This window comes from Ahaetulla prasina, chromosome 2, assembly GCF_028640845.1.
Source record: "Ahaetulla prasina isolate Xishuangbanna chromosome 2, ASM2864084v1, whole genome shotgun sequence".
Lineage (NCBI taxonomy): Eukaryota > Metazoa > Chordata > Lepidosauria > Squamata > Colubridae > Ahaetulla > Ahaetulla prasina.
In genome coordinates this window covers 266,946,672-266,974,443 of record NC_080540.1, presented here as the reverse complement: position 1 = coordinate 266,974,443, position 27,772 = coordinate 266,946,672, and the positions used below count along the sequence as shown (strand labels likewise).

Genomic DNA, 27,772 nt, shown 5'->3' with positions numbered 1-27,772 from the left:
GCTTCAGCCCCATGATCTATAACCTCCCCTTCTTCAATTCCTGGGTCATCTGATTCCAGGAAGGCTTTGTGTTCCTCCACATAGGCCGTAGCCTCCGCAATTGTACTGATTTTTTTCGTAATGCCCTCCCGGAAAATCATCAATCCTCTGGCATCAGCCATCTGAAGCCCACTCCTTCTGGTACAATTTGCTTGACAAAAATAATATTTCTTTCTTTTTCACGACCTGTCTGGGAATCTGCCTCAGAATGGCTATCTCCTGCCCCTGTAAATCAGTGCCCCACTCCTATGTTTTCTAAGAATTTCATCTCTCGTCTCTCTTCTCACAAATTTGACATGAACCTCTCTGGGAACTGCATGCGTATGCGTATATTGCGAATTAACTCTATAAACTCGATCCACATCCCAATTCATGAAATCAACACTTCTCCCAAGAAATTCTCCCAACAATTTAGTCACAACATCTCTCAAGTCTTCTTGGTCCACTTCTTCCAAATTTTGAAACCTAAGGAAATAAGACATTTTATCCATCTGTAGTCCAAACACAGCATAGCCTGTCGCCTCCTCTCTTTCTGCACTGCCGCATTTCACCCTCCAGACCTTCCACTTTCTGCTTGTTTTCTGCTGAGACTTGTTGAGTATCCTTTAAATCCTTTTGGATAGTCACAATTTCTTCTCTTATTTCCGTTTGGCCTCTTTGCAAATCATCCAGTTTCTTGTCCATATTGGATAACTTTTCCAGAATTCTCCATCTCTCCAGCAGTTGGTCTCTGACCTTTGCCATTTGAAAAAAGAATCAAAATCCTCAGGCAAGCACAGTATCCTTGTAATTTCCTCCGGATCCACCAGGGGCACTCACAGGAGCAACGAGTCCAGAGTACAGTTAGTCAACCAGGAAGTCAAGGGAAGTGATGTCATCAAAATTCTCATAGTGAAGGCGGAAGCTGGACGCCACCACTGTTCCCCAGAAGGAGGGGGCCTCAAACCTTCCCTCCTAAATTTCTCCATCACCTCTTCTCTCCAGAGCTCCACAAAACCGTAATCTTCTTATTTTAAGTTCTCCTCTCTCCAAAATAACTCGTGCTCCTTCCAACCGCAGGGAGAGAAACCCCCGCACCGGAGCACTCCACCACGCCACCGATATTCCTTCCTTCTCCTCCTCAATTCTACTCCGTGCCCTGTTCACCACCAGGCTGCTGCAGTTATAAATCCAATGCCCCGTGTCACTGGCACAGCGCCCAGGCGACGACCAAAATAATGGCCGCGCCTGTGGCCTCGAACCCCGCCAAGCCTAGGACGCGCCAGCATCGGTCCCCACAGTCCTGTATGTCGGCTGGGAGACCCTAGCCTTCTGGCTTGGTAAGGCTTGAAGTTTACCTAACTTCATCTCTACTTAGAAGTAGAGAATATCTTCTAAGGTACATTGAATATTTAGACATCTCTACTGTATAGTGTTTCAGTATACTCCTTTTATTTTCCTTTGTTCTCCACTGAATATGCTACTATCTGTTCATTGGCATTCTTTAGCATATCAATTAGAACATTCTTCTGACTTAAAAGATTGCTTGAAAGACTTCCCTTGCTTTCCATGTTTGTTTCCATCTTCCGTGTCTTTACCGATATTGTTATAATACTGTGTTCTGTCTCTTCTAACAGCTCTCTGAAGCTCCTTGTTAAATTCCCTTTTGATATGATTGTCTTTTTTGGCTTTGGCTTTTTTCTTTACTTTGCCATTTCCACTGTTTGTTCTGCCATCCAGTTTTCTTCCCTCACTTTCTTCATTTTTGGCAGTCTTTTTTTCACATTCTTCCTTAACAACTTCTTTAAGTTCATTACATAATTCCTCTGGTTTTCTATTAATGAGAAACAGAAGTTCAAGTGGATCCTGATATGCTCCTTGAAAATAGTGGCTACATTGATAGTTTTCAACTTACGCCCACAGGCGAGGCTAGAATTTCAATTGCTGCAATACGGTTATAAAATGAGAAATCATGAGATTACATCACTTAGCGACTGCAATCTTGGCAATCCAGGTTGCTGTCATTAAGTGAAATTTACCAGTTGTTAGTCAAATGTTTACGTCAAGTGTCTGATCTTCGGACTTTTCGCCGTGAGCTGAAAACGCACCTATTTATTCAAGCGGGACTGGCTTAAAAGTTTTATTAAATTTTAATTGGGGTTATTTATATTTTAAGGTTTGTTAATTGTTTTAAATTTTCGGCCACCCTATAATATGTCTTGTTTTAATCTTGTTTTTAATGTGTATTTTGTGTATTTTAAATGGCTGTACACCGCCCTGAGTCCTTCGGGAGAAGGGCGGTATAAAAATCAAATAAAATAAATAAAATAAATAAATAAAATAAATACCTAACCTAGTCTAAAACATTTTGGTTTTAGACACTTCTAGGTCAGAGCTTCAAGTCTCCCTACCTGTCTATGCCCCTTCGATCTTTGCCCTTTTGGCTCTCCTAGACCCTCCCCTGCAGCAAGCACCTTCGGAAACAAGCAGATCTGGGGCTTCTTGCCACGCTTAGCAAGCCTGAGCTGAATCCCAGTCAACCCCATTCTCCAGCACTCTGCTGCCTCAGCTGACCTTCCAGCTCAAGGAAGCTTGTCTTCTTGTTTCAGCTGCTGATGAGGCATGCATGGCCTGGCTGCTAATGATAGAGGGCTGACATTGTGCAGTGAAAACAAAAAAAAGATGGAGCTTAAAGGGGCCTCAGCATTCCATTGGGGTAGTTTTGCTCTGAGAAAAAGTGGGGAAAGGAATGAAATATCCCTTCCTTGAGCTGCAATGTGCCAAAGTTCTCGGGATTACTTGTGTAATATGACATATTCAGGTTTTATGCTGTGAATTTATTTGATTTATAAAATTGTAATCCATTTTTCAGTAGTAAATATTCAAATTCCAAAGTAAGGATAATTAAAAACCATTTACAGTATCTTTTAAAGAGTTGAAACTTCTAAAAATGAAATATTTAAAACCAGCTTAAAAACAAGCTACTTGACAATAATTAAGAAGACCAGAAGGCACAATAGCACAAAGATAAACTATACCTAGGTGAACATTATGACCCTGGGTACTTTTGGAGAAATTTCACCACTAGGGTACTTGAATCAAGAATGCCCTTCCTGTGGTCACAACACACAGTAGCAAATTGCTGGAAAATATGGCATTCCCAGTAAGTCTTGACAGACAGTTACGTGAGAATGCACACACCTATAGGTATCTAGGTTCATATCATATAAAGCTACTGGGAATTTGGCCTGATAGCAAATTGGGAATAAGCACTAACACTAACAGATAGATACTAACACTTTTAAAATAGATAAAAAACATTTTAGTGGCACTCCCCTTGAACAAACATGTAAAAGTTAACCAGCATTTGGGATAAAATAGATTGTTATGGAATCTTTCAGTTTAACTGGCTTGGAATTATCCAGTTTTCTTCCTGAATATGACCCCATAGATACAAGTGGGGTAATACAGTGTCTCTAACTTCCAATATATAGATTCAGTTCACAGGGATCTATGGTCAACAGTATCAAAAGTTGCCAGCGAATCAAAGAGAATAAAATAACTGTAATCTCTCTTCTTTTTTTTGTAAAGATCAACCATCAGTGATTGACCAAACCAAGGGTGATTTGGTCTTATAACAGGTTTGATCCTGCGAGTCACCTAAACTGAGATGTATCTAGATAAATTCTAGCTGATAAGAATTTAAGAGTATTTGAAGCTGCTAAGCACCATATTGAGACATTTATAATGCTTACAGTCCAAAAAACCTTCACATTTTGAAAATTAAGTTAGCAGTTTTAATTATACTTTTTCATTCTTACAGAGCCCTTTAGTACATTTCTGGGTCTATGTACTTTAATGTTTAATTTTAGAAAGTGCTATTTCACATTCTCCTGTTTTACAGATGGTAATTTTTTTTGTCCCATTTTCAGTGGCATATGGGAAGAATCCTTCATGCTTCTTGTCAAGTGCTTTTACTGAATGTCTGTTGAATGCTTGTGCCTTTTTTGTCACAATTTACAGGTTTACCATCTGCACTTAACTGAAAAATGGGTCAGCATGTATGATTTAATAATAATACTACCTTGTTTTGTTTTGACTGTTTTGAAATTTTTATTCAGTATGGTATTAACTAAATAGTTTTATTTATGAATATTTATCCTTGTGTTTTATTTTCTCTGTGCCACATAGAATAGGATACATTTTGTTGTAAGGCAAAAGGAAAAATCATATCATGATACACTTTGTAAGGCAAATATTGTTTTGTAAGAGGAACACATCCTCTTCATGTAATGCTTTAAATTGTAATGTTTTACAAATAATTATGCCGTCATCCTGGAGTATCACCTGGAGTATCATAATCAAAATATGTTCTTAGAAAATTTCAATTCTTTTGAAGATGTTTCATCTGAAAATTTTGTTTCTAGTTAGCTAACTAATAACTGTTTTAATTAGTGAAATTTAGTATTTTTATTCTTCTGTTGAAAGATCAGATTCTACTGCATATTATGAAAATATCAGTATGCAGAACACTGAACTTTTCTTAGATTCAATCCTCATGTATTACCTACTCATTTTAAAATGCATTTTCTATTGTAATACTACTAAATTTATAATGGTTGGTTGTATTTGATGAACTGGTTTTAAAATGACAATGAATTAATATTTGATAGTAATACGATATTACTAAAATAGTTTAGAAAAAAAGTGAAAAGATTCCTCCAATAAGAAAATTGAGGGAGAAAAAATCAGGTTTAAGATTATCAATTAACTGAAGTAGTTCCAAGAAAAAAAAGGCAAAGTAAGGATTAGAAGAATAATGGATTGATTTTTCTAGTATTATGAAAGGAAGTGGATAGAATCAATATCACAGAGGTAGCAATCCTATGCATACATGAGACTGAATGTCATTAAATTAAAGGGGCCTTATATCTGAATAAACCTGAATAGAACTTCAAGAAAGCCAATTACGACCTTATAAACAACGATCTTTCACTTCTGAACTGGCAAAATCTGTTTGCAACCTGCATAACTGCTGATGACCTCTATAGAATCTTCCTACTTGAAATCAATAGAGTCATTAAATTGTATGTACCACGAATGACTACCATGTCCAAGAAAAACAAACTACCCATATCAATAAAAAAGCTTCAATCAAAAAAATCCTCTGAAAAGAAACAAAGAAGGCTATGTTACAAACTTCAGAAACCGTTACAGAAACATATGCAACCAAATAAAAACTGAATGCACAAATTACCACACCAAGCAAGAAGAAAACCTTCTACGCACAAATTCCAATCGTGCCTTTTATAATTTTGTCAACAGTAAACTTAAAGATTCAAGATCCATCCCACCACTAAAAGATTCTAACAACAAAGAATGCAATGACGAAACAGTCAAAGCAAACCTCTTCAACATTTTCTTTGGCTCAGTTTTTGTTAACTCCGATAACACATATCCAACATTCCACAAACGAACCAGCAATGACTATGATGATTTAACTCATATAGATTTCACAGAAGACAACGTTGGTAAAGCTCTTCACAACTTAAAACCATCGCTTTCTATTGGACCTGATGGTCTATGTGCATATTTCTTAAAAACTTTCCATTAATATAGCTGAACCCCTAAGTATTATCTTTGATAAAGCTTTCACTACCAGTTCTCTTCCCAAACTTTGGTCACTAGCCACAGTCATCCCCATCTTCAAAAAGGAGACCCCAGCTTAGTCGAAAACTACAGACCGATCTCCCTTTGCTCGTCACCTGCAAAGTCATGGAATCTATCATCAATCAATCCATTACCTCACACTTAGAAACTAACAACCTACTCTCCAACAAACAATTTGGTTTCAGGAAAAGTTATCATGTAACTTACAACTTCTCCACTGCAAAAACATATGGACTTCAAATCTAGATCAAGGCAAATCAATAGATGCAATCTACATAGACTTCTGCAAAGCTTTTGACTCAGTAGTACACGATAAACTTCTCCTTAAACTAACATCCTATGGCATCTCAGGACCCCTCCACAAATGGATATCTGCTTTTCTGTCTAACAGACAACAAGTGGTCAAAATTGGCAATGCTTTATCAAATCCTGTTCCTGTCAAGAGTGGCGTTCCTCAAGGCAGCGTCCTTGGACCAACACTCTTTATTCTATACATTAATGATCTTTGTGACCATATCTCAAGTAATTGTGTTCTCTTTGCTGACGATGTCAAACTATTTAACACCACAGACAACACTTCTATCATTCAAAATGACCTTGACCATCTAACCGCTTGGTCTAAAATTGGCAGCTCAATTTCAACCAGCAAATGCTCAGTCTTACATATAGGAAAAAGAACTCTAAAACTAAGTACATACTAGATGGACATTACCTTACAGACGACCCCATCCCGTTAAAGACCTTGGAGTTTTCATGTCAAATGATCTAAGTGCCAAAGCCCACTGCAACTACATAGCAAAAAAGCTCTAAGAGTTGTAAACCTAATTTTATGTAGCTTCTTTTCCAAAACACCACACTACTAACCAGAGCATATAAAACATTTGCTAGACCAATTCTAGAATACAGCTCACCTGTTTGGAACCCTCACCACATCTCTGACATCAATACAATTGAACGTGTCCAGAAATATTTTACAAGAAGAGTTCTCCATTCCTCTGAAAACAACAAAATACCTTATCCCACCAGACTTGAAATCCTAGGCTTAGAAAACTTGGAACTCCGTCGCCTTCGACAAGACCTAAGTTTAACTCACAGAATCATCTATTGTAATGTCCTTCCTGTCAAAGACTACTTCAGCTTTAATTGCAATAATACAAGGGCAACCAATAGATTTAAACTTAATGTAAACCGCTTTAATCTAGATTGCAGAAAATATGACTTCTGCAACAGAATCATCAGTGCTTGGAATACTTTACCTGACTCTGTGGTCTCTTCCCATAATCCTAATAGCTTTAACCAAAAACTTTCTACTATTGACCTCACCCCATTCCTAAGAGGACCATAAGGGGCGTGCATAAGCGCACAAACGTGCCTACCGTTCCTGTCCTATTGTTTTTCTTTTCTTCTTCCTATATATGTTTATATGTGTATATACTATATAATCTTTTTGTATGATGTTGTGACAAATAAAATAAAATAAAAATAAATAAGAAAATATGGGTAGGGGTAGATCTAGTAATTCTGAATTTTTATATACTGTGTTAAGAATATTGAGCAATAACACTTGACAAAACACCCTGGAAAAAGCCAATGACAAACCACTTATGCATTGTTGCCAAGAAAATGACATATACGTATCCATGTAATATCTGGGAGACAAGCTCAATTTCACAGAATTTTGAATATTCAAGGACTTAAGTATCTAATTATGGGATGCTTTTGTATCAGTTTGCTTATTACATAATTTATTTAAAATCCTTTAAAATTATTTTAAGTTGTAAAAAATTTTCTTCAGAACAAAAACATTGAAATGTTGCTTTCTTTTAAACTCTGAACATAGGACTCTACTGATGGCTACATGATTAAAACACATTTTCAGCTGAAAAACAGAAGTATTTCTTCAGGCAGAGTGGACATAGTAAATGATGAACCAACATTTCTGTCTGTTGAGGTATGTAACATTTCTGCTTTTGATCAAACCAAGATATTTTAATACTATAATTTAAATCAAAATTTAGAAATGTGAGAATTCATCAAATGAGTTACCAAGTAGATTATAAACTTAATTGGAATAATTACAGAATAGAGGCTGTTGTTCATATATAGTGTCAAGCTTGCTTGTTAACCATGTTTTTGATTATAAGATCAAATGTTTCATTATGTATCAAACATATAACATGGAATTGAATGGAATAGAATAGAATTCTTTATTGGCCAAATGTGATTGGACAGACAAGGAATGTGTATCCTGTGCATAAGTTCTCAGTGTACATACAAGCAACAAGTGATAAATCTTGATCATAACCATAAAATACAATCATCATAACTCATAAGATACAGCACTCAGCGATAGTCATAGGATACTAAATAATCAATCAACCTAAATCATAATAGGATACTAAATAAAAGCAATCAACATAAATCATGAGATATAAACAACAAAAGTTATAGTCATAAGAAGCTAAAGAAATAGGCAATAGGAAAAATGAAAAGATGAGAAAGATAATAGGTAATCACGACCCTCCTAGGGTGGTTTGACATCCTAGGGAATACACAGTGTTGTGGGAATTAGTTGTTTAGCAAAATGATAGCCTGGGGAAAAACTGCCTTTGTGTCTGGTTGTTTTGGCATGCAACGCCCTATAGCATTATCTTGAGGGAAGAAGTTGAAACAGTTTATGTCCAGGAAGTGGGGGGTCTTTAGATATTTCCACAGCCCTCTTTCTGGCTCATGCAGTACCCCCATACAGGTCTTCTGTGGAAGGCAGGTGGTAGCAATTATTTTATCTGCAATCCTAACTTACCTGTTGAAGTCTGTGTCTATCTTGTTTGGTTGCTGTGCTAAACCAGACAATTATAGAGGTGCAAATGATAGACTCAATAATTCCTTTATAGAACTGTATCAGTAGCTCCTTGGGCAATCTGACCTTTCTGAGTTGGTTCAGAAAGAACATTCTTTGCTGTACTTTTTTGATAATATTTTTGATGTTATGTGTCCCTTTTAGATATTATAGAACCTAGAAACTACTGTTGTTACTGTGCTGTCTGTTATTATAATGGTGGTAGAATAGGAGGGCTTCTTCTAAAATCTACTGTCAACTCTATAGTTTTGAATGTGTTCAGTTCAAGATTGTTTGGCTGTACCACAGGGCCAGTTGTTCAACTTCCCTTCTATATGGAGATTCATCATGGTCTCGAATGAGACCAGTCATGTTTGTATCATCTGCAAACTTCAGTACTTTAACAATGGGATCCTTTGAGATGTAGTTGTTGGTATATATAGAGAAGAATAATGGACAGAGCACACAACCCTGAGGGGCACCTGTGCTAATTGTACAGGTATCTGATGTGATTTTGCCTATCTTCACCTGCTGCTTCCTATCTGTTACGATCCACTTACAAGGATGTCAGCCACAGCTAGCTGAGTCACTTTAGTGAGAAGGATATCTGGAATGATGGTATTGAATGCTGAGCTGAAGTCTACAAAAAGGACCCTTGCATAGGTCCTTGGTGATTCAAAATGTTGTAAGATGTAGTGCAGTGCTATATTAACAGCATCATCTGCCAATCTATTTGCTTGGTAGGCAAATTGCAAGGGGTCCAACAGCGGATCCGGACTGGTTTTCAGGTGGGCCAGCACTAGCCTTTCAAAGGTTTTCATAATTATGAATGTCATAACAACCGATCTGTAGTTATTCAGCTCCTTGATGGAGGATTTCTTAGGCACTGAGGTGATAGTAGTGTGTTTGAAGCAAGAAGGTACATAACACATCTTTAGTGAGCAAGAAGGTACATAACACATCTTTAGCGATTTATTAAAAATGCAGGTGAAGATGAGGGCCAATTGGTCGGCACAAACTTTCAATCAAGAAGGAGTTACCTTGTCTGGGCCTGGTGCTTTTTCAGGCTTTTGTCTGTGAAATAGACCTTGGACATTTTTTTTTGTGTTCAGCAGTGACGGGGGTCCCAGAAAGATGGAATCAGTTGTAGGAGACTTGGCTGCTGTTGTATCTGAGATGGAGAGGATGGTGATAGTTGACAGTGTTTCCCTCTCAAATCTACAGTAAAACAGATTCAGGTCATCTACCAGTTGTTGATTCCTTAAAGCATGGGAAGGAGGCTTGCTGTAACCAGTGATATTTTTAAGGGTTTTCCACACATTTGCTGGTTCATTTGTTAAGAACTGATTCTTCAGCTTTTCAGAGCAGCTTCTTTTTGCTGCTCTGATCTCCCTTGTTAATACATTCCTGGCCTGTTTGTACAGCATTCTATCTCCTTTCCTGTAGACTTCCTCTTTGGCATGATGTAGCTGCTTGAGTTTAACTGTGAATCAAGGTTTGTTGTTATAATGCCCTTATTTGAATCGATATGTTCAAACATTAGCATAAGCCAGAAACAATCCATGCCAATGTCATTTTTTAAAAAGTTCTGTTTTGTATCTGAACCAGTTTAAAGGTGAAATAAAGGAGAATAGCTAACTAAAATCAGATTTAAGACTAATTGCAATAAATGAGCTGATTTTCTTGTGTTTATTACAATTCGATGTTACATGTAGTCCTTGACTTACAATCACAATTAGGACTGAAATTGTTCATCGCTAGGTGAGACAGACTAAGACATCATGTGACCACATTGTTTAGTGACTGCAATTCTGGCAGTCCCAATTCTCATTGTTAACTGAGAATTGTGCATTATTAAGCACCAACACAAGCCATTCTCAACTTCCTGAGCCTCAGTAAGATAAGGGACTGCTTTCATTTCCTTCCACCCATCTATTTCCCCACCATCTCTGACCTTTGGGTGCCTTCTACCCTGCCTTGCAAAGTGGCAACTGCCTGGGAACTGCATCTGCCCCAGTCACAATTGCATTCACCGTCTCCATCCCGCATGCTGGAACCTCAGTGCCTTGCACTCCACCATCCCAACTGATCTTTGCTTCCTGCTCTCATTGCTGACAAAACTGTTTATTAAATGCCATTGTAACTTTGAACAGTGACTGAACAAATGTTTGTAAGTTGAGGACTCTCTGTAGTGTTGTTCCTACTTGAATAATTAAAAAGCTGTATGTCTATGGAGATTCTCAGTCATCCAGGTCATGGTTTTCCTGAAGGTGCATTTTCAAGAGCAATTGGAGTTTCTTGTTTTTCTTTGGCGACGTTTTGCTTCTCATCCAAGAAGTTTCTTAAGCTCTGACTGGAAGGTGGGGAATGGAAGGATTTATATTCCTTGCAGACAGCTGGTCATTTGCATCCTTTTAGAGCAGGGATGTCAAACTCGATTTCATTGAGGGCTGCATCAGGGTTGTGTTTGACCTTGGGGGGCCAGGGTGGGTGTAGCCAATTTGACGTCACTTGTGTTAGGGGCGGCTGTGATGGTCCGAGCACTCTGCCAGTGAAAATAGGCTCCTAAGCTCCGTTTTGGCTGCGATGGCCTCCTGCAACCCTCTGTCTGTGAAAACAGAGCTCGGGAGGGCTACGGGCTGTGAGCTGTGAGCTCTGTTTTCACTGACAGAAGCACCACGGAACGGTACTTTGCTGTTTCCAGGGCAGCCCACCAGGCCAGATCTAAGCGCCCCCGGCGCCTTGAGTTTGACACCCTTGTTTTAGAGGGTCATTGAAGCACTAGAAGGGTTATCGGTATCTTCAGGGTCACCTGAGTAGGGCGAATGGGTGTGGAAGCCTTCTTGGAACTGCTGAAAGGACTGTCTTGAGGAGATGTGCTTTCTGCAGGTATTTTCTGCCCTGTGGCCCTTTGTGTTAAAAAGCTGTAGAAAGTTGGAAAAGGGAACTATATCAGGAAAGAAAAAATACACTAACATAACATCTTGGGAGGCACAGTTTTATTTTATTATTATTATTATATTATAATATATTATATTAATTGTTATCTAATTTTATCCCACCTTTGCTGGAAAAATTAGATTTTGTCTAATTTCATTCCATTTTTAAATACTCTTACCTCTTTTTTTCACCACAACAAAAATCCTGGGAGGTTGGGTTGAGGGAGACTTTCATGCCTAAGACAGGGCCTAAAAATTGTAATCTTCTGATTTCTAGTCCTTGATGTACAACTGGTTGCTTGCTTAGCGATTGTTTGAAGTTCTGATGGACCTACTAGCGGGCGACTGGGTTGTGTATAGATCAATTTGCCAACCCTATGGTCATGTGACCATGTTTATGAAGGTTTTGCTGAATACCAGTATTTACTTCGATATAATCATAGCAAACCATTGGATTGTTAATGACCGCAATGTTGGCTTAACAACTGCAGTGATTCAGTTACCCATCACCACAAAAAAGATTGTAAAATTGGATTGGTCACATGACCAAGCCCTTTTACACCTTGTGGCTCCCGCCCCTGAACCTGGCCCCATGCCCGAAAGTGCCTTGGAGCCGGGCCTGCTGCCAGAAAGTGACTTGGACAGTGAGGGGGAAGGGCCATCAGGACTTACCTCGGAAGCACCGGCCTCCCTGGCTCAGCTCCAGGAGCCAGAAGCAGGCCAGGTGAAAGAGATAACGAGGCCTCCTTCCCCTGACTCTTTCCCCCCCCCCCAGGCCATGCCTGCAGACCCAGCTGACAGCAATCAGACTTGGCTGAATCCTAGGTTTCGTAGGTAGGAGAGAAGGGAACAACAGAAGCAGGGGAGGGGCAGGCCTAGGAAGTGCTGAGTCATGGAGCCATACCCCACAGGATGTAAAAGGCAGCAAGAGCTGGTGTGTCTCTTTGTATCAGGCAAATCCACTGATTGACTAGAGCTGAAGGTTGTGATTCACCAGCGTCTTGGCAGCTAATGAGGGCTCTTGGCAGACGCTGGCTCTTTTGCTGCCAGAGCTGATAAGAGCCGGCTAATTAAGCCATCGTTCGGACGGAGGCGAAGAGACAGAACACACCTATCCCAAGTTACAATCATGATGGCACACTTGTAACTTGAGGATTAACTGTGCTGGGCTATTCACATGGAGTATATTTAGTCTGCTACTAACTCCCAATAATGTCAAAAATTAGGATTCAGTGTTATTAATTAGGTGCTGGCTGAAGAGAAAAATTGGAAAATTGAAGGCCATTGAAACAACACAGAGGCTGCTGAAAAATACCTATTAGAGAAATTAAATTTATGTATTGCTCATAACAAAATGAAAAATAAATTATGATTTCACAAATTTTTTATTTCAGGCTATATTGAAGGAAAAAAAGATCTGTTGCTGATAAGTGAAAGTACAAAACTTGCTAGAATAATATACAAAGAAACATTTTAAAGAATAATGATTTTTCTCTATATTATGTTACTTATTAGTTGAAGGTGTCAAAGAAAGATAAGGAAATGTAACAGAATTTTGATTTTTTTTTTAAATTTTAAGCAGAGAAAGCAGAGTGAAATTGATTTTTTGAAGTAGGGAAGTTGAATCTTCTGTTCCATATTATTGCCCAGTCCAACATCTTCTGAAACTGCTATTTGCGATGAAGGAAGTAAAAAACAACTAGATTGACTGGAGTGTTTTTGCTCTGCATAGTGAGTTTATTCTAATTAGCTTGGGTTTTATCCCTTTGTGTTTATTTATATAACAATTATTATTTGGGTATTGTATTTTAAAATATTCATCCTAAATGCATATGGAAGCATCTGGACCTCAACTGTATGGTTTTTTTACCTTCCTTAGTTAATAATAGTTTATGAGATGGGGAACTTTATTAATAGTGCTATTTATATTTACATAACCGGATAATTGAGGCCTGAAGGCACTCTGAGTGGCATCTAATACATGAATACAGATCCTTTAAAATATGACACTGAGCCTCAGTAAAGCCTTATGGTGCTTTTATGAATTGCATAAATGGGATTTAAGTTAATTTTTGACATGATCAAAAAAGCAGAGGCAGCAAAAGATGCTTGATCTTCATCTTTAATATTTTTTTCTATTTCTAATACTTTCATTTTTGGTGATAAACTTGTAATAATTGTAAAATATTGTAGAGAGCTAAACTATTTCAGTGTTGTTGTTTTTACAATAGATAGCAACCATGTATTGGTTGGATTCACTAGTTGTATTCAGCTATGCAGGGTCCTCAAACTTGGCCGCTTTAAGACTTGTGGACTTCAACTCCCAGAATTCTCCAGCCAGCATTAGCTGGCTGGAGAATTCTGGGAGTTGAAGTCCACAAGTCTTAAAGCTGCCAAGTTTGAAGACCTCTGAGCTATAGTGTCATATGCTTAGTTGTGATTCAATTTGCTTGAATCAGCCATTATGAGTTATAAATCTTGATTTATAGAGTACCAGATTTTAAACATTGATTATGGTTTGTTTAAGAAACTCTAGTTAAATAATGCCTTAATGTGATGCATGAATCAGTTCATTATTTCAAAAGAACAATTGTTTACATGTAATCTTTTAAATATATGCATTCTATAAAATATAAGTAGTAAATATTAAGTGACAGCAGAAGGTACCTGCAAGGCAGAAGTTAAAAATAAATAGATGTTGGGATAGTCTTTTATTAACTAAATGAGATTTACGTAATATATTAATTAAAAAAAAACAAATTTGTGGAAAAATCAGAGTTTAGCTGCTTATACCCAGCCAAATGCGGTTTATTAAGTAGTCTAGATAAATAAACCCTGGCTCAATCCAGTGTATCAACAGAGCAACTGACAACCTTGGATAATATTTGTAGACATAATCAGCTTTTGACTGATTATGTCAGGACAATAGAGGGATTTCAGTAATACCTGACTTTTAACATTTTTAAAAGAAACAATGTGAACACAATCATTCCTCAGCATTTGGTGAACAAACTGGGCCTACTGGGTTTTAATACTGTTTTATGTAATTAGATACTGAATTTCCTTATTGGTAGGCCCCAGTTTGTGTGAGTTGGGAAAAAGTTTGTAACTCCATCTCCTTGAGTATGAGTTCCCACAGGGCTGAGTCGAGCCCATTACTGTTCACCTTGATGACCCATGACTGCTGTGCCAAATCTGCTACGGATCATATTGTGAAGTATGTGGATAACATGGCATTGGTGGGTCTTATCTGGGATGACAATGAAGATGCTTATAGAGGAGAGATAAAGGCTCTCGTGCAGTGGTGCAATAAAAATAACCTGGTTCTAAATGTTAGTAAAACAAAAGAGATAATTGTAGATTTTAGAAAGAGCCTGCATAGTCATACCCCACTCAATATCAAGGGTGCAGCTGTAGAGGTGGTCGACAGTATTAATATCTGGGGGTGCAAATAACTAACAATTTGAACTGGTCTCTCCAGACGTCATCCTTAGTGAAGCGTGCAAACCAGCGTCTGCATTTCCTGTGTTGGATGAGGAGAACACATCTTTCTCCTTCTATCCTGCCCACTTTTTACAGTTGCACAATTGAGAGTGTTTTAACAAACTGCATCACTGTTTGGTTTGGTGGCAGCAGCGCCTCAGATAGAAAGACAGACAGTAGTGAGGACAGTCAAGAAGATTATAGGAAGCTCGTTTCCTGTTATTCAGGATACTGCTTATAAGCACTATATGCTTAGAGCTCTGTTGTGACCCAGGTTCCTGGACCCGGACTCCTGGACTCGGATGATTCAGAAAGTGAGGGAGAAGACCTGGCAAGGCCTGCTTCTCTTGTGCCCTCTCCCTCCCTGGCACCCACTCAAAGGGAGGAGGAGGGGCCGGCAAGGCCTGATTCTCCCGAGCCTTCTGATTTGGCAACACCCCAAGAACAGTTTTGGAGTGATGCAAGACTGCGCAGACGTGACCGGCGTGCGCAGCAGAGGAAGCGTTGGGACAAAGCCAAGGAATGATGGTCATGCAGTGACATCTGCAGAGACTATAAATAGGAGGCGGGACTTCCTGGTTTTTTGTCTTGGACAAAGCAATGAATTTGCGCGGGAAAACTGTATCAATGGAGGGAAGAATATATTTGTGAGTAATTCTGGCCTTATCTATAATTTCCTCGTTATCTCCAGAGACTTGGCAGGCCTGTGGGTAGACGTGGCCAGGACATTTATCTATGTAAATAAAGTAGAAGAGAAGGCCTTTGACTGACTCTTTGTTGGGAGTATTGGGGGAGGGAAACAGAACAAGCTCAAAGCATTGTTAGAGACCCACACACCCACTTTACGGTCTGTTTCTGTTTCTGTTGCTCCCGTCTGGGAGGAGGTTTTGAAGTATTTCTAGCACGACTACCACATTCTGTAACAGCTTTGTCCCCTATGCCATCCGTCTGGTAAACTCTTAAGATTTGTTGTTCTCTTCATAAACATGTATACATCCAAACTAGACTGTGTTGTTTCTCTGTGTCATATAATATATGTGGGTATATACATAATTTTGTATTTATTTATTTATTTAGCTTGTCATGTTTATGTAGTGAAAAATTGGAGGTGGTGACTCTTAAGAGCTATATGCAAGGAATTTTCATTTTTAATGTATGCCAATTAGTGTGCATTCAAAGTGACAATAAAGTTATTCTATAAATCTATAAAAAATTGACTGGCAAATTTAAAGATGTAGTTACTGTTCTATAGGCATTAAGTTGCTTTTGTTTTCAACTTGAGTCCAATCATGTGGTACCTTGATTTGTGACTGAAACAACTTATGACTGAAATTGTAAGTCAAGGACTACTTGTATAATTGCCATAGAATAATGGTAAGAAAAAATTCAATATTTTGAATTTATAGAAACTCATAAAGGTCATAGTGACTTTAATGTAGGTACCACATAAAATGGAACATTAGAAAAGGTTTAATTGTTTTTATACAAAGTGTATATTGCTTTACTTACTTGTGTCTCCGATTATATCAATGCAGGATTTATGGATCATAAGAGTCTGGAATTTATATGGTCAAAGCAACTATGAGAAAACCATAATAGCTACTCATAACAATAATATATATATATATGTGTGTGTGTGTGTGTGTGTGTGTGTGTGTGTGTGTGTGTGTGAATGTTTGAATCTCTAGTGCTGCCATGTAACAGGGTGAGCTCCTGTTACTTGTCCCAGCTTCTGCCAACCTAGCAATTTGAAAGCACATAAAAAATACAAGTAGAAAAAATAGGGACCACCTTTGGTGGGAAGGTAACAGCAATTCTGTGCGCCTTTGGCGTTGAGTCATGCCGACCACATGACCACGGAGACTTCTTCAGACAGTGCTGGCTCTTTGGCTTTGAAAAGGAGATAAGCATCGCCCCCTAGAGTCAGGAACGACTAGCACATATGTGCAAGGGGAACCTTTACCTCACACACACACACACACACTTATTTATTTATTTATTTCTCATCAGCTAGCCATACGCTTCTGAGATTCGAACCTGGACTTGCTTGCATATTAGGCAGATGTATTAACCACTAAGCCACAGATTCTCCACTTTGTCAACTGTAGCAGATTAAGTGGGTTTTTTTCCTATCGAGGCAACCCTCAATATGCTCCCTCCCATATTTGAGTAGACCAAGTTGCTTCGATAGGAAAAAACCCACTTTATATATGTATATGTATATGTATATACACATATATATACATACATATATTTATTTTTTTCTTTTTATTAGATATTTAATCCACCTTTATCATTTTGTAAGTAATGCCGCAAAAGCCATTTTTTACTTTAAAGTTAGTTGTCATGTTACAACCAGCTATATTATATTGGTTTTATTTTCTTGTTTTATCATAACCTTTGGCTCCAGGTTTTTGTAGTTAAACAAATAAAAAATAAAAATCTAAAAAAAAAACCCTGGTGGTGAAGTTGCAGTGTTTATCCATAATCTGTATTTCCTAGTGTGCCTGGAGACCACAGACATTTGTACAAGATAAAATGGCAGGTGGCTGTTCTGACTGCTTTAAAGCATATCAGTCACTCACCTAGAAAAAGGCATAATAGAGGAAGCCTCCTGGAAGGCAATAGCTATCTTGTGTTGGTATTATGCTTATAAAGCCTCTTTGGCATTAATACTCTACTTGCTTTTTTAAAAAAAGTGATGACATTTGTGTGTATGTCTTTTAACTGGATTGTTTTGATTTGCTGTGGATTTTGTTTGATATGTGAGGTGTTTGTTATTCCTGATTCTTCTGTAGTGTATTTGCTTTACTCTCTCTTTTCTCATGCCCTGTGTATGCATCTGGATTTTTTTCATCTAATGAATCTGTATGGCTGGAGTTAGTGTTTTAGTTCCCATTTTCTCTGTATATTTTTCTGAGCATCACTAATTTTCTTTTTGTGCAATGGGTATTATGATATTTGAATAGGTGATATATGAATTGATATTTGTGAGTCAGACTTGTGCCTGCCTTTTATTCAGATTATCAAATTACTCCTCATCTATGAGTCTCATTTTTGTTTTTAAAAAAATGGTTGATAAAGGATAACAATGTAGATTTTTAAAAAATGGTATTTGGAAACTTGTCTTGACTTACATTCTTTACTTTGGTTTCTGATAATTTCTCTCCCTCCCTCCCTCCCTCCCTCTCTTTTAAATAATCCAATTTATATTTGATGATACTTGAATTTTGACCCAAATCATCTATTTGATAAGAGTGTCCATCACATGGTATGCAAAATTCCAAATATATTCACTAACTTAAAAATATTAGGGACTCCAACTTCTGCCCTGCAACTGAGTTCATACACATCGTAGTAAGAATTCATGTTTTTTATGCTGAGAGAACCTGTATCTTTACTTTAGCAATTATCATTTTATTAAAGACTGAATCAAGGTGTAGATCTGGATTAAAATAAATAATAATGCAAAAAAAATTTTTTAACAGTCTTATGGAAAGTAAATCACCCTGCACAACATTTACCAGCTGTGGGACTTAACTATGAGGTAATATATTTAGTAATCAAATTTAATATGACATTTCAATTAAATTTCACAAATATTAAGGATGCCTTTAAATTTTGTACAGTTATTTCACATTGACAACTAAAATATTATTTCTGTCAGTTAAATTAATATTAATCGATTTAAAATATTTAATGTTAATTTCTACTTAAAACTTCATAATCATTGTAAATATATACAGTATATTTATACTAGAATAATTACGTTTTTGTACACATTTCTTGGTGCAATTTAGAATATGTTTAGTAAAAGCAAGCAATATTTGTCAAATCTGCAGCATGACATTTGTAATATAAATTTGTATATTTATATTAAATGTAACATTGCTCAGATTATGTGGTCAAACTAAAGCATGCATTAGATAAAATGGTTTTAGCATCTTATTCTGTAGCTGATAGTATACAATTGCACATCAGAAACTCAGTACAACTCCACCTAACAACAGAGCCATCTAACATCAGCTGCTTTTCCCTAACCTTTTCCCCCCTCCATCTTTCTGTAACCCAGATGAAGAGTTGTTGAAACTTGACTGCTTGTAACAGTTTAGTAACACTTCAGTTGGCTTAATAAAGATATTGACTTGGTGGATTTTGGAAGCATTTTTCAGAAAAGCTATCTAAACTTTATAGAAATACATATATATGGAATTGGCCAGTCACTTATCTTTCTTCTCATGGGCCATATCCAGTGTAATGTGGAAGTCGATTATTGCTTGCATGGTAATTGGAATGTATTGTTGCTTGCATGATAGGGAATTGCTTTCCTGTCTGCAATTCCTGTAGTTTGCGAAATCTGCACTGTAGATTTGTTATAGTTGAATACAACTCTATCTAAAGATTTTGGTCTACAATTAATTGGTATGAGAATTAATTATGTCTATGTGCTCAAGAGTCAAGTTCAACTCAAAGGTGTATTACCTTTTCTTAATGTTTTTAATTGATTAAATGCACTGATAGAGTGATTAGAGATTGGAACTAATACATAAATAATAAATTCTGTACTGTGAAAATCTAAAATAGGTGGGTTGATTTCTTTGAATTGTGTCCCTGTGATGGAATGTAATCAGATAAATTTCTATAAATGTCAAAGTATTAATTTAGTGTCAATAGAACCTATACACATGTATGTTTTGTGTGATTTGCTTTTATTGTGAGACTACAACAGATGGAAAGAGTCACTCTGGATTAAAGATGGCAATTTTTCTATTGGAAAAAAATCAGCTGCCAAATTGTTAATGCAGAACATAATCATTTAATTTTAAAGTTAGACAGTTTAAAAATTAGTATGGCTATAAGAATACATATTCATTAAGGGGCATCATATGTGCATATATTAATCATACAAAAAAGTTGTGTGTTTATTAATAATTTCCCCAAACAAACAAATGTGTTCAAATTTTAAAAAAATAAAATCATTCTTATTTTTGTGTAGAAGTAAATAGCTTGAACAAAAATGTAAATATTTGCAGAATTACACTGTTTGTTATGGAGTAAAAATCTGAAGTTAAAACTTAATAAACATTACTTAGAAAAAATGTAAACAAGTTTAATGAAATCCAGCATTCAATAGGAATGTGAAACTGGTCTCAGAGAAAAAAAATATCCAAATCCAAGTATTGTATTTTAAAGCTAGATCATAAACTGCCAGCTATTACTTTTGCTAAAGATACAAGATATGAAACTATAACAGGAATAATCTAAAAAATGTATACTTTCAATTGCATTTAATAGTTTTGAATGTATAGTTTCTACCTGGTTTGATTCAGTGTTATGTAATGTATGCAGAAAAGATATAACATTGGGCTTTGATGTGTTTCCTGCAATACTTCTGTTATGGTCAATGTATCAAGTTAGTTGGAAAAAAAGAGAATATAGGGATATTCCAGAAACCATTTAAGGTGAAAATGTTGAAATGGGCAAAGATAAAGCAATGTATATATTACAGCCTCTGTACTCTGAAACAGCAGTTCCAGAAATAGGTACAGCTCCTACTCTCCCAAGTCCTTGGCTCTGGCCTCACACCCTCGAGTAGGGTCCTGATGGTTTTTGAATGTTAATGTTATTCTTTTGTCTGGGTGGTTATGTTTTTAACTGTGTTTTAAATTATGTATTTGAAATATTTTAAGCCTTCCAGATTCTTTTTGGAGTCAGGCAGCCTTAAAAATCTAATGAATTAATAAGGGAAAGGAAAGATATAAGAATATGTGTTTTTCTAAGAAGCTCAGTTAGGTTTATTGCTCATAATAGATTATATTTATTTATTTATTTATTTATTTAATTAAACTTTTATACCGCCCTTCTCCTGAAGGACTCAGGGCGGTGTACAGCCTTCATTTAAAACAATTAATATACATACTAAAATAACAATTAAAAAACTTATTCAATAAAAGGCCGAAATTAAAACCGTCTAATAGACCATATAAAATACCCAATAAAATTACAATTAAAAATTTAAGATTTAAAATTTAGAGTTTAAAAATCAGGCCAGTCCCGCTTGAGTAAATAAATAAGTTTTCAGTTCCCGGCGAAAGGTCCGAAGGTCAGGCAATTGGCGTAAACTGGGGGGAAGTTCGTTCCAGAGGGTAGGTGCTCCCACAGAGAAGGACCTTCCCCTGGGGGCCGCCAGCCGACACTGCTTGGCAGACGGCACCCTGAGAAGACCCTCTCTGTGAGAGCGTACGGGTCGGTGGGAGGCATGTGGAAACAGCAGGCGGTCCCGTAAGTACCCGGGCCCTAAGCCATGGAGCGCTTTGAAGGTGGTAACCAAAACCTTGAAGCGCACCGGAAGACCACAGGTAGCCAGTGCAGACTGCGCAGGAGTGGTGTTACCCGGGAGCAACGTGGTGCACCCTCATTCACCCGCGCAGCTGCATTCTGGACTAACTGAAGTCTCCGAGTGCACTTCAGGGGTAGCCCCATGTAGAGAGCATTGCAATAATCCAGGCGAGAAGTGACGAGAGCATGAGTGACCGTGCATAAGGCGTCCCGGTCAAGAAAGGGGCGCAACTGGCGGACCAGGCGAACCTGGTAAAAAGCTCTCCTGGAGACGGCCGTCAAGTGATCTTCAAACGACAGCCGTCCATCCAGGAGAACGTCCAAGTTGCGCACCCTTTCCGTTGGGGCCAGTGACTCGCCTGGGGTGGAGAAGTACAGCTGAGTATCATCAGCATACAGATGATAACTCACCCCAAAGCCACTGATGACCTCGCCCAACGGCTTCATGTAGATGCAGTTGCAGCTGACTGTACCGGGATGCCGGCATCCACAGCCACTCCGTCTTGGATGGATTGAGTCTGAGTCTGTTTCTCCCCATCCAGACCCGTACGGCCTCTAAACAACAGGACAGCACTTCGACAGCTTCGCTGGGGTGGCCTGGGGTGGAGAAGTACAGCTGAGTATCATCAGCATACAGATGATAACTCACCCCAAAGCCACTGATGACCTCGCCCAACGGCTTCATGTAGATGTTGAACAGGAGAGGCGAGAGAATCGACCCCTGCGGCACCCCACAAGTGAGGCGCCTCGCGGCCGATCTCTGCCCCTCTGTCAACACCGTCTGCGACCGGTCGGAGAGGTAGGAGGAGAACCACCGATAAACGGTGCCTCCCACTCCCAACCCCTCCAACCGGCGCAGCAGGATACCATGGTCGATGGTATCAAAAGCCGATGAGAGATCCAACAGGACCAGGGCAGAGGAACAACCCCTATCCCTGGCCCTCCAGAGGTCATCCACCAACGCGACCAAAGCTGTCTCCGTGCTATACCCGGGCCGGAAGCCGAACTGGAACAGGTCTAGATAGACAGCTTCCTCCAGGTACTGAGGGAACTGCCATGCCACCACACTCTCTACAACCTTCGCCACAAAGTGAAGGTTGGAGACTGGACGATAGTTACCCAAAATAGCTGGGTCCAGGGAAGGCTTCTTAAGGAGGGGTCTCACCACCGCCTCTTTCAAGGCGGCGGGAAAGATCCCCTCCATCAAAGAAGCATTTATAATACCCCGGAGCCAGCCTCGTGTCACCTCCTGAGTGGCCACCACCAGCCAGGAGGGGCATGGGTCCAGTAAACATGTAGTGGCATGCAGCCTCCCCAGCAACCTGTCCACGTCCTCGAGAGCCACAGAATCAAACTCATCCCATACAACATCAACAAGATGCGTCTCAGTCATCTCATCCGGATCACTGCAATCTTGGTCCAAGCTATCCCGAAGCTGAGCGATTTTATCGTATAGATAACTGCTAAACTCCTCGGCACGTCCCTGTCCCCCCTGGTGAAGGAGGAAACGGGTCACCCGAAACAGGGCGCCCGGGCGGTTATCTGCCGACGCAATGAGGGAGGAAGCGTAGGAACGCCTCGCCACCCTCAGTGCCACTAGGTAGGTCTTTGAAAAAGACCTAACTAGTGTCCGATCAGCTTCGGAACGGCTGGACCTCCAGGCGCTCTCTAGGCGTCTTCTCCCGCGTTTCATCTCTCTCAGCTCCTCAGAGAGATCTTACAGATATCTTACAGTCCTACTGAAAGCAACCTATGAAACTGGAGCTGATATGTGACAGAGCCATGGTAGTCATGAAATTCTCAGCTGATCCCAATAAGTGAACTTTAAGGTGGACATCAGAACAATCAGCCTAAGCATCTTTGTTTTCTTTCCTTCTAACTCAAGGGAACAGACCATAATTCTCTTTCTGTTGGCATGCCAACAGAACCAAGTTTTATCAACTCACTTAAAAACTGGTAATGATAGAGTCACCTCTGCACCCTAGATACTGCTTCTTCTATAAAAAAAATATGATGACCTTTTGTAGTTTTTGGATTAAGATGCATATTGAATTGCAGGGTTGTTTGTTTAGATTGTACAATTCTCAGATTTTTAAAGTATGATAAAGTGGAATTAATTGTGAACAATAACACATTCATTTTTTTAGAATATAATGCAATATGTAATTGAACATACCTCCTGGAGTTTACATAGAACAAGCATTATTTAGGTTGTAAATAAAGGGAATTTCCACAATTTTTGTGTTTTGAAAGTTCATTAATTTCCTGTTAACACTAAATGAGTTCTGATCTTTTCGGTTTCACCTGGGCTATCTGCATTAAATATGTTAATAGAGAAATGAAGCAGTTGTAACTTAAATGTTCAGTGTTTTCTTGTAGCATGCAAAATGCTTATTGTGTGAAAAGTGAACTATAAAATTATGACTACGTTTGTCATTAGCTTTAGCCAGTGTTTCATAAATTTAAACCTTAATAAAATTAATAGGATCATTATTCTGATCCTTTTTTTAAGTTTCTGACTTTTGAGCTTCTCCATTATATATATATGTGCTGGTAGTACAAAAGTCTATTGTGTATTGTTCTAATGTAGCAATTTGTGTTGATGAATAACAATGTAGTATATTTCCTAATGAATATTATGACATCAGCAATAATTTTTATGAGCAGATATAAAGTTAGCTTTAACATATAAAATTAATTCTTCAAAAATGTTTCTAAGGAATATCCAGCATTTAAATTTAAGTGAAATAAAATACAATTCAAGATAATAAAGCAAGTCAGAATTTTAGTAACTGATTAATTTTATGAAGCACCATGTGAAATAGTTGGTTAAAAAGTATATTAAATTATTATTTTTTAATCAGTGCAGGGTTAATTATTATCCAGCAATACAAGTGCATAATGTTTGGCTCTGAACTGTATTTGTATACAATAATCTTACAGTGTATGATTTTTTGCGTATTATTTAAAAGCTAAGAAAAAAACTGAAAAACCTTTACATGTAACCCAGGACTTGAATAGTTTGCTATTCCTATTTTCATAATTCTGTTTTAACTTTTAATGCGTTATGATTTTTCTTTATTCTTTTATGTAAAAGTACTGTTTCTTAGTTTCCTTCACAGTGAATATTCTTCTGAATTCAGGAGAACAGAATTTAAAAATATGTTGATATTAATATATAAAGTTTTGATAGTGATGCATTATGAGATTTGAAATACAAAATGAAATTCATTTTTAAATGCACACAATAAAATGGATATGATAGTTTCAAATAGCCTAAGCATAGAATAACTATTGGTTATAGTATATTGACAGCAGTTTTCTGTGTGTAGAAAATACATGGGTAAAATCATACTTGACTTAACTATGGCTTGTTGATGAAACCATTACTGGCTTGGTTTATTATTGGCTTCACTCTAAACCATAAATTATGGTAAACAAACTACAATGATTTGGGATCACATAACATTTTGTTTCAAATCAAAAGAAAAGATTGCACATATTGTGTGATTCTTAACTAAGTATGGAAAAGTATAAAGTAGGTTAAATCTACTGTGTGGCCAAGACAGCAGTTTATAAGAATAGGTTCTACTCTTCCCCAATTTTCTTCCTTTTATAAATGGAAGAAATGTCTAATGGAATGTCTAATGGAATGACTTCAGAGTGTTGAAGACTAACAAACACATAGGATCAGATTAATTCCTATTGTATCAGCAAATGTTCTGGGTCCCATCTGCTAAGGAATTACATCTGTCAGAACCCAAGAGATGACTTTTTCTGCCATGGCACTCACCTGGTAAAACAATAACTCCCATCAGCAGTGGGCTTCAAAATTTTTAGCAAGGGGTTCTCTGCCCAGTTGTTGGGTGGGTGTGGCCATGGTGGGCATGGCCTAGTTGGCCTCCTCCACCACCCAGGCTCATGAGGCTTTCATCGAGCCTCCGAGAGGGCGAAAACGGCCTCCCCAGGCCCATTTTTCGCCCTTCCTGAACCTCTGCACATGCCCTGCACTTACCTGTATCTAAAACAGGCTGCATGGGAACTCCTGAGAGGGCGGGGCGGGCGGGGCCAGCCAAGAATGAGATGTGGGGGTTCATCGAACTGCACAGAATCTTAGCTAGAGGTTCTCCCGAACCCCTGCGAACCCCTAGCAGCCCACCCCTGACTCCCATGAAATGAGGTTGGCGCCGCCTCTATTGATCTTCTGTAAGTATTAATTTTTGAACTTTCTCAATGTTGTGTGTGGTTTGCTTGTACGCTCCCCAGAACTATCATGTGAGATAGGCAGCCAAATAAATGTTATTAATTAAATAAATAAAGGTCTATATAAATTCCAGAGACCATTCTTGTCCATTAATCTAAGCAAGTTGTATTTTCATTCAAAGTAAAATTGTTACAGAATTACCTCCTGATGAACTCCCACTTGTTCTCTTGTTTCTTCCTTTCTTTAAATAATTCATTCTCTCTGGCCAACATCGAAGAATTAAAACAATAACTTCAGCATCCACATGTAATTCACGTCCAAGTTAAAATGTCAGAAAGACCATGTGACCAGCAGAGCTCCCTCAACCACCTGACTCTAGTGCCTGGAAAAACAGCATTATAATAATAAAATTAAAATGTGAAAATGAATATTCTCATAGGATTATTATAGCATAAATACAAAATAACTTTTTATAGGTACAAAATAACTTTATGGATCAATTATTTTTCATACCATGCCATAACTATCTTTCAGTAATAAGATTAACTTTATTATCTTTTTTCACCAGTTAACCCTTAAACTGGCTTTGCAAATGACCTTCAAAATGAACTTCTGCATGCCAACTTCTGCTTAAAGTGGACTTTAAAATAAAAGTCTACTGCATGCTAATAATATTGCTTCTGTTACTTTTAGCCTTTTAGCCCTTTTTCTGTCACTTGACTGCGCAGCAGAAAAACCTGTGTACAGAAGATAATGAAAGAAAGCCTCAGCAAATTGATACTGCAACAATATTGGCTACTTGTAAGTTTCACTTAGGAGTCATGTGCTATAATGAGCAGGATGTTGGATTTTCATTTCAGAAGTTTTGTCTTCAGTTTCTTGTTTTACCCTTTGGCAATTTATGTTCATCTTGATTAAAAAACAGTATATTATAATCGGCTTTCTTTGTACATTAAAATGCTTTCCTAATACCCCAGAGGAACCATGGGACTTATAACTCTTCATGAAGAATTTACAGTATATGTATAGGCATGATTAGTCACATGGTTTCCTTGAACATCTGCTGGTCTGGCCTTTATGCACTGTTACAAGAGCACAGCTGGGATTGGAAAAGCAGCAGATTTAAAAGCAATACCAGACATTCTGAATTTTGAAATCTAAAAATAAAATCATGTGAAATTTGAAGAGTATCCCGATGAAAGCTTTCCATAACAGCCAAATAAGAAAAGAACAACAAAGATGAATATTTTAGGTTCATGAATCTGTTGGCATTTGCTCAAAGCCATATACTCAGTTAATTTATGTCTAGGAAGAGAAGCAAGAGACCTTTTTTTATGATTGAAAGATAACTTATAAGGAAAATAGCAACTTTAATTTCAGAGAAATTGATTTGAAGGAAACTGCAGTCATTCAAAAATATCTTACCACAGTGAAAGTAATATTTTTATATACAACTTTATAACTATCTAGTGATACTTTGTAATACATATCTAACTATTTATTTCCATTCTGTTATATTTTGCCAATGAAATTTGTTTTCCAGACATTCAAACCTATCAGATAAAGTGACAGGGGAATGCAAACTTCTAAAGAAGGCACATTAAATGGCTTAGAAATAGCCAGAAAGCTTTAACGGCTCTCTTGGCTGTTGCAGTAATGTTCTCCTTCCATCTGCTGCCTTCAAACATGCTGCATTCTTTATTCCAAACAAATTGTTTGCTTGTGTGTTCATGTGTGGATGAACATTTTCTTAGAAAACTATTCAGTGGGAAACTGAATATTATTTAGGATAGATAATTCTTTTTCATTAAACTGCTTGTGGAGAACAAGTTACCACTCTGCTAAACAAATAATTCCATCAACACTGTCAAACTATTTACTGAATCTGCACTACTATTAACCTTCTCATAGTTCCCATCACCAATCTCTTTCCATTTATGACTGTATGGCTATAACTTGTTGCTGGCAATCCTTATGATTTATATTGATATATTGACCATCAATTGTGTTGTAAATGTTGTACCTTGATGAACGTATCTTTTCTTTTATGTACACTGAGAGCATATGCACCAAGACAAATTCCTTGTGTGTCCAATCACACTTGGCCAATAAAAATTCTATTCTATTCTATTCTATTATTAAATAGATACTTGATTCCATCAACCCAGGTTTGCTTTGCCTTTTATCTAAATATTCCCGTGCATCTGTCAGATTCTTCCAGAGTTGTGGTTTACATAGGGTGTTTATCTTTTTAAATTCAATACATGAATGTGTTAGATA

At 37.8% G+C, this 27,772-nt stretch overlaps 1 protein-coding gene across 1 annotated transcript in view; it reads left to right on the top strand.

Annotated features, from left to right (window-relative positions):
* ATG10 (autophagy related 10) overlaps positions 1–27,772 on the top strand; it is a 144,905-nt gene that overhangs the window by 11,097 nt on the left and 106,036 nt on the right. The window contains exon 3 of the mRNA XM_058168817.1: positions 7,529–7,639. Within this exon, the coding sequence (XP_058024800.1) occupies positions 7,529–7,639 (111 nt within the window). The remainder of the gene's footprint in view (positions 1–7,528; positions 7,640–27,772) is intronic.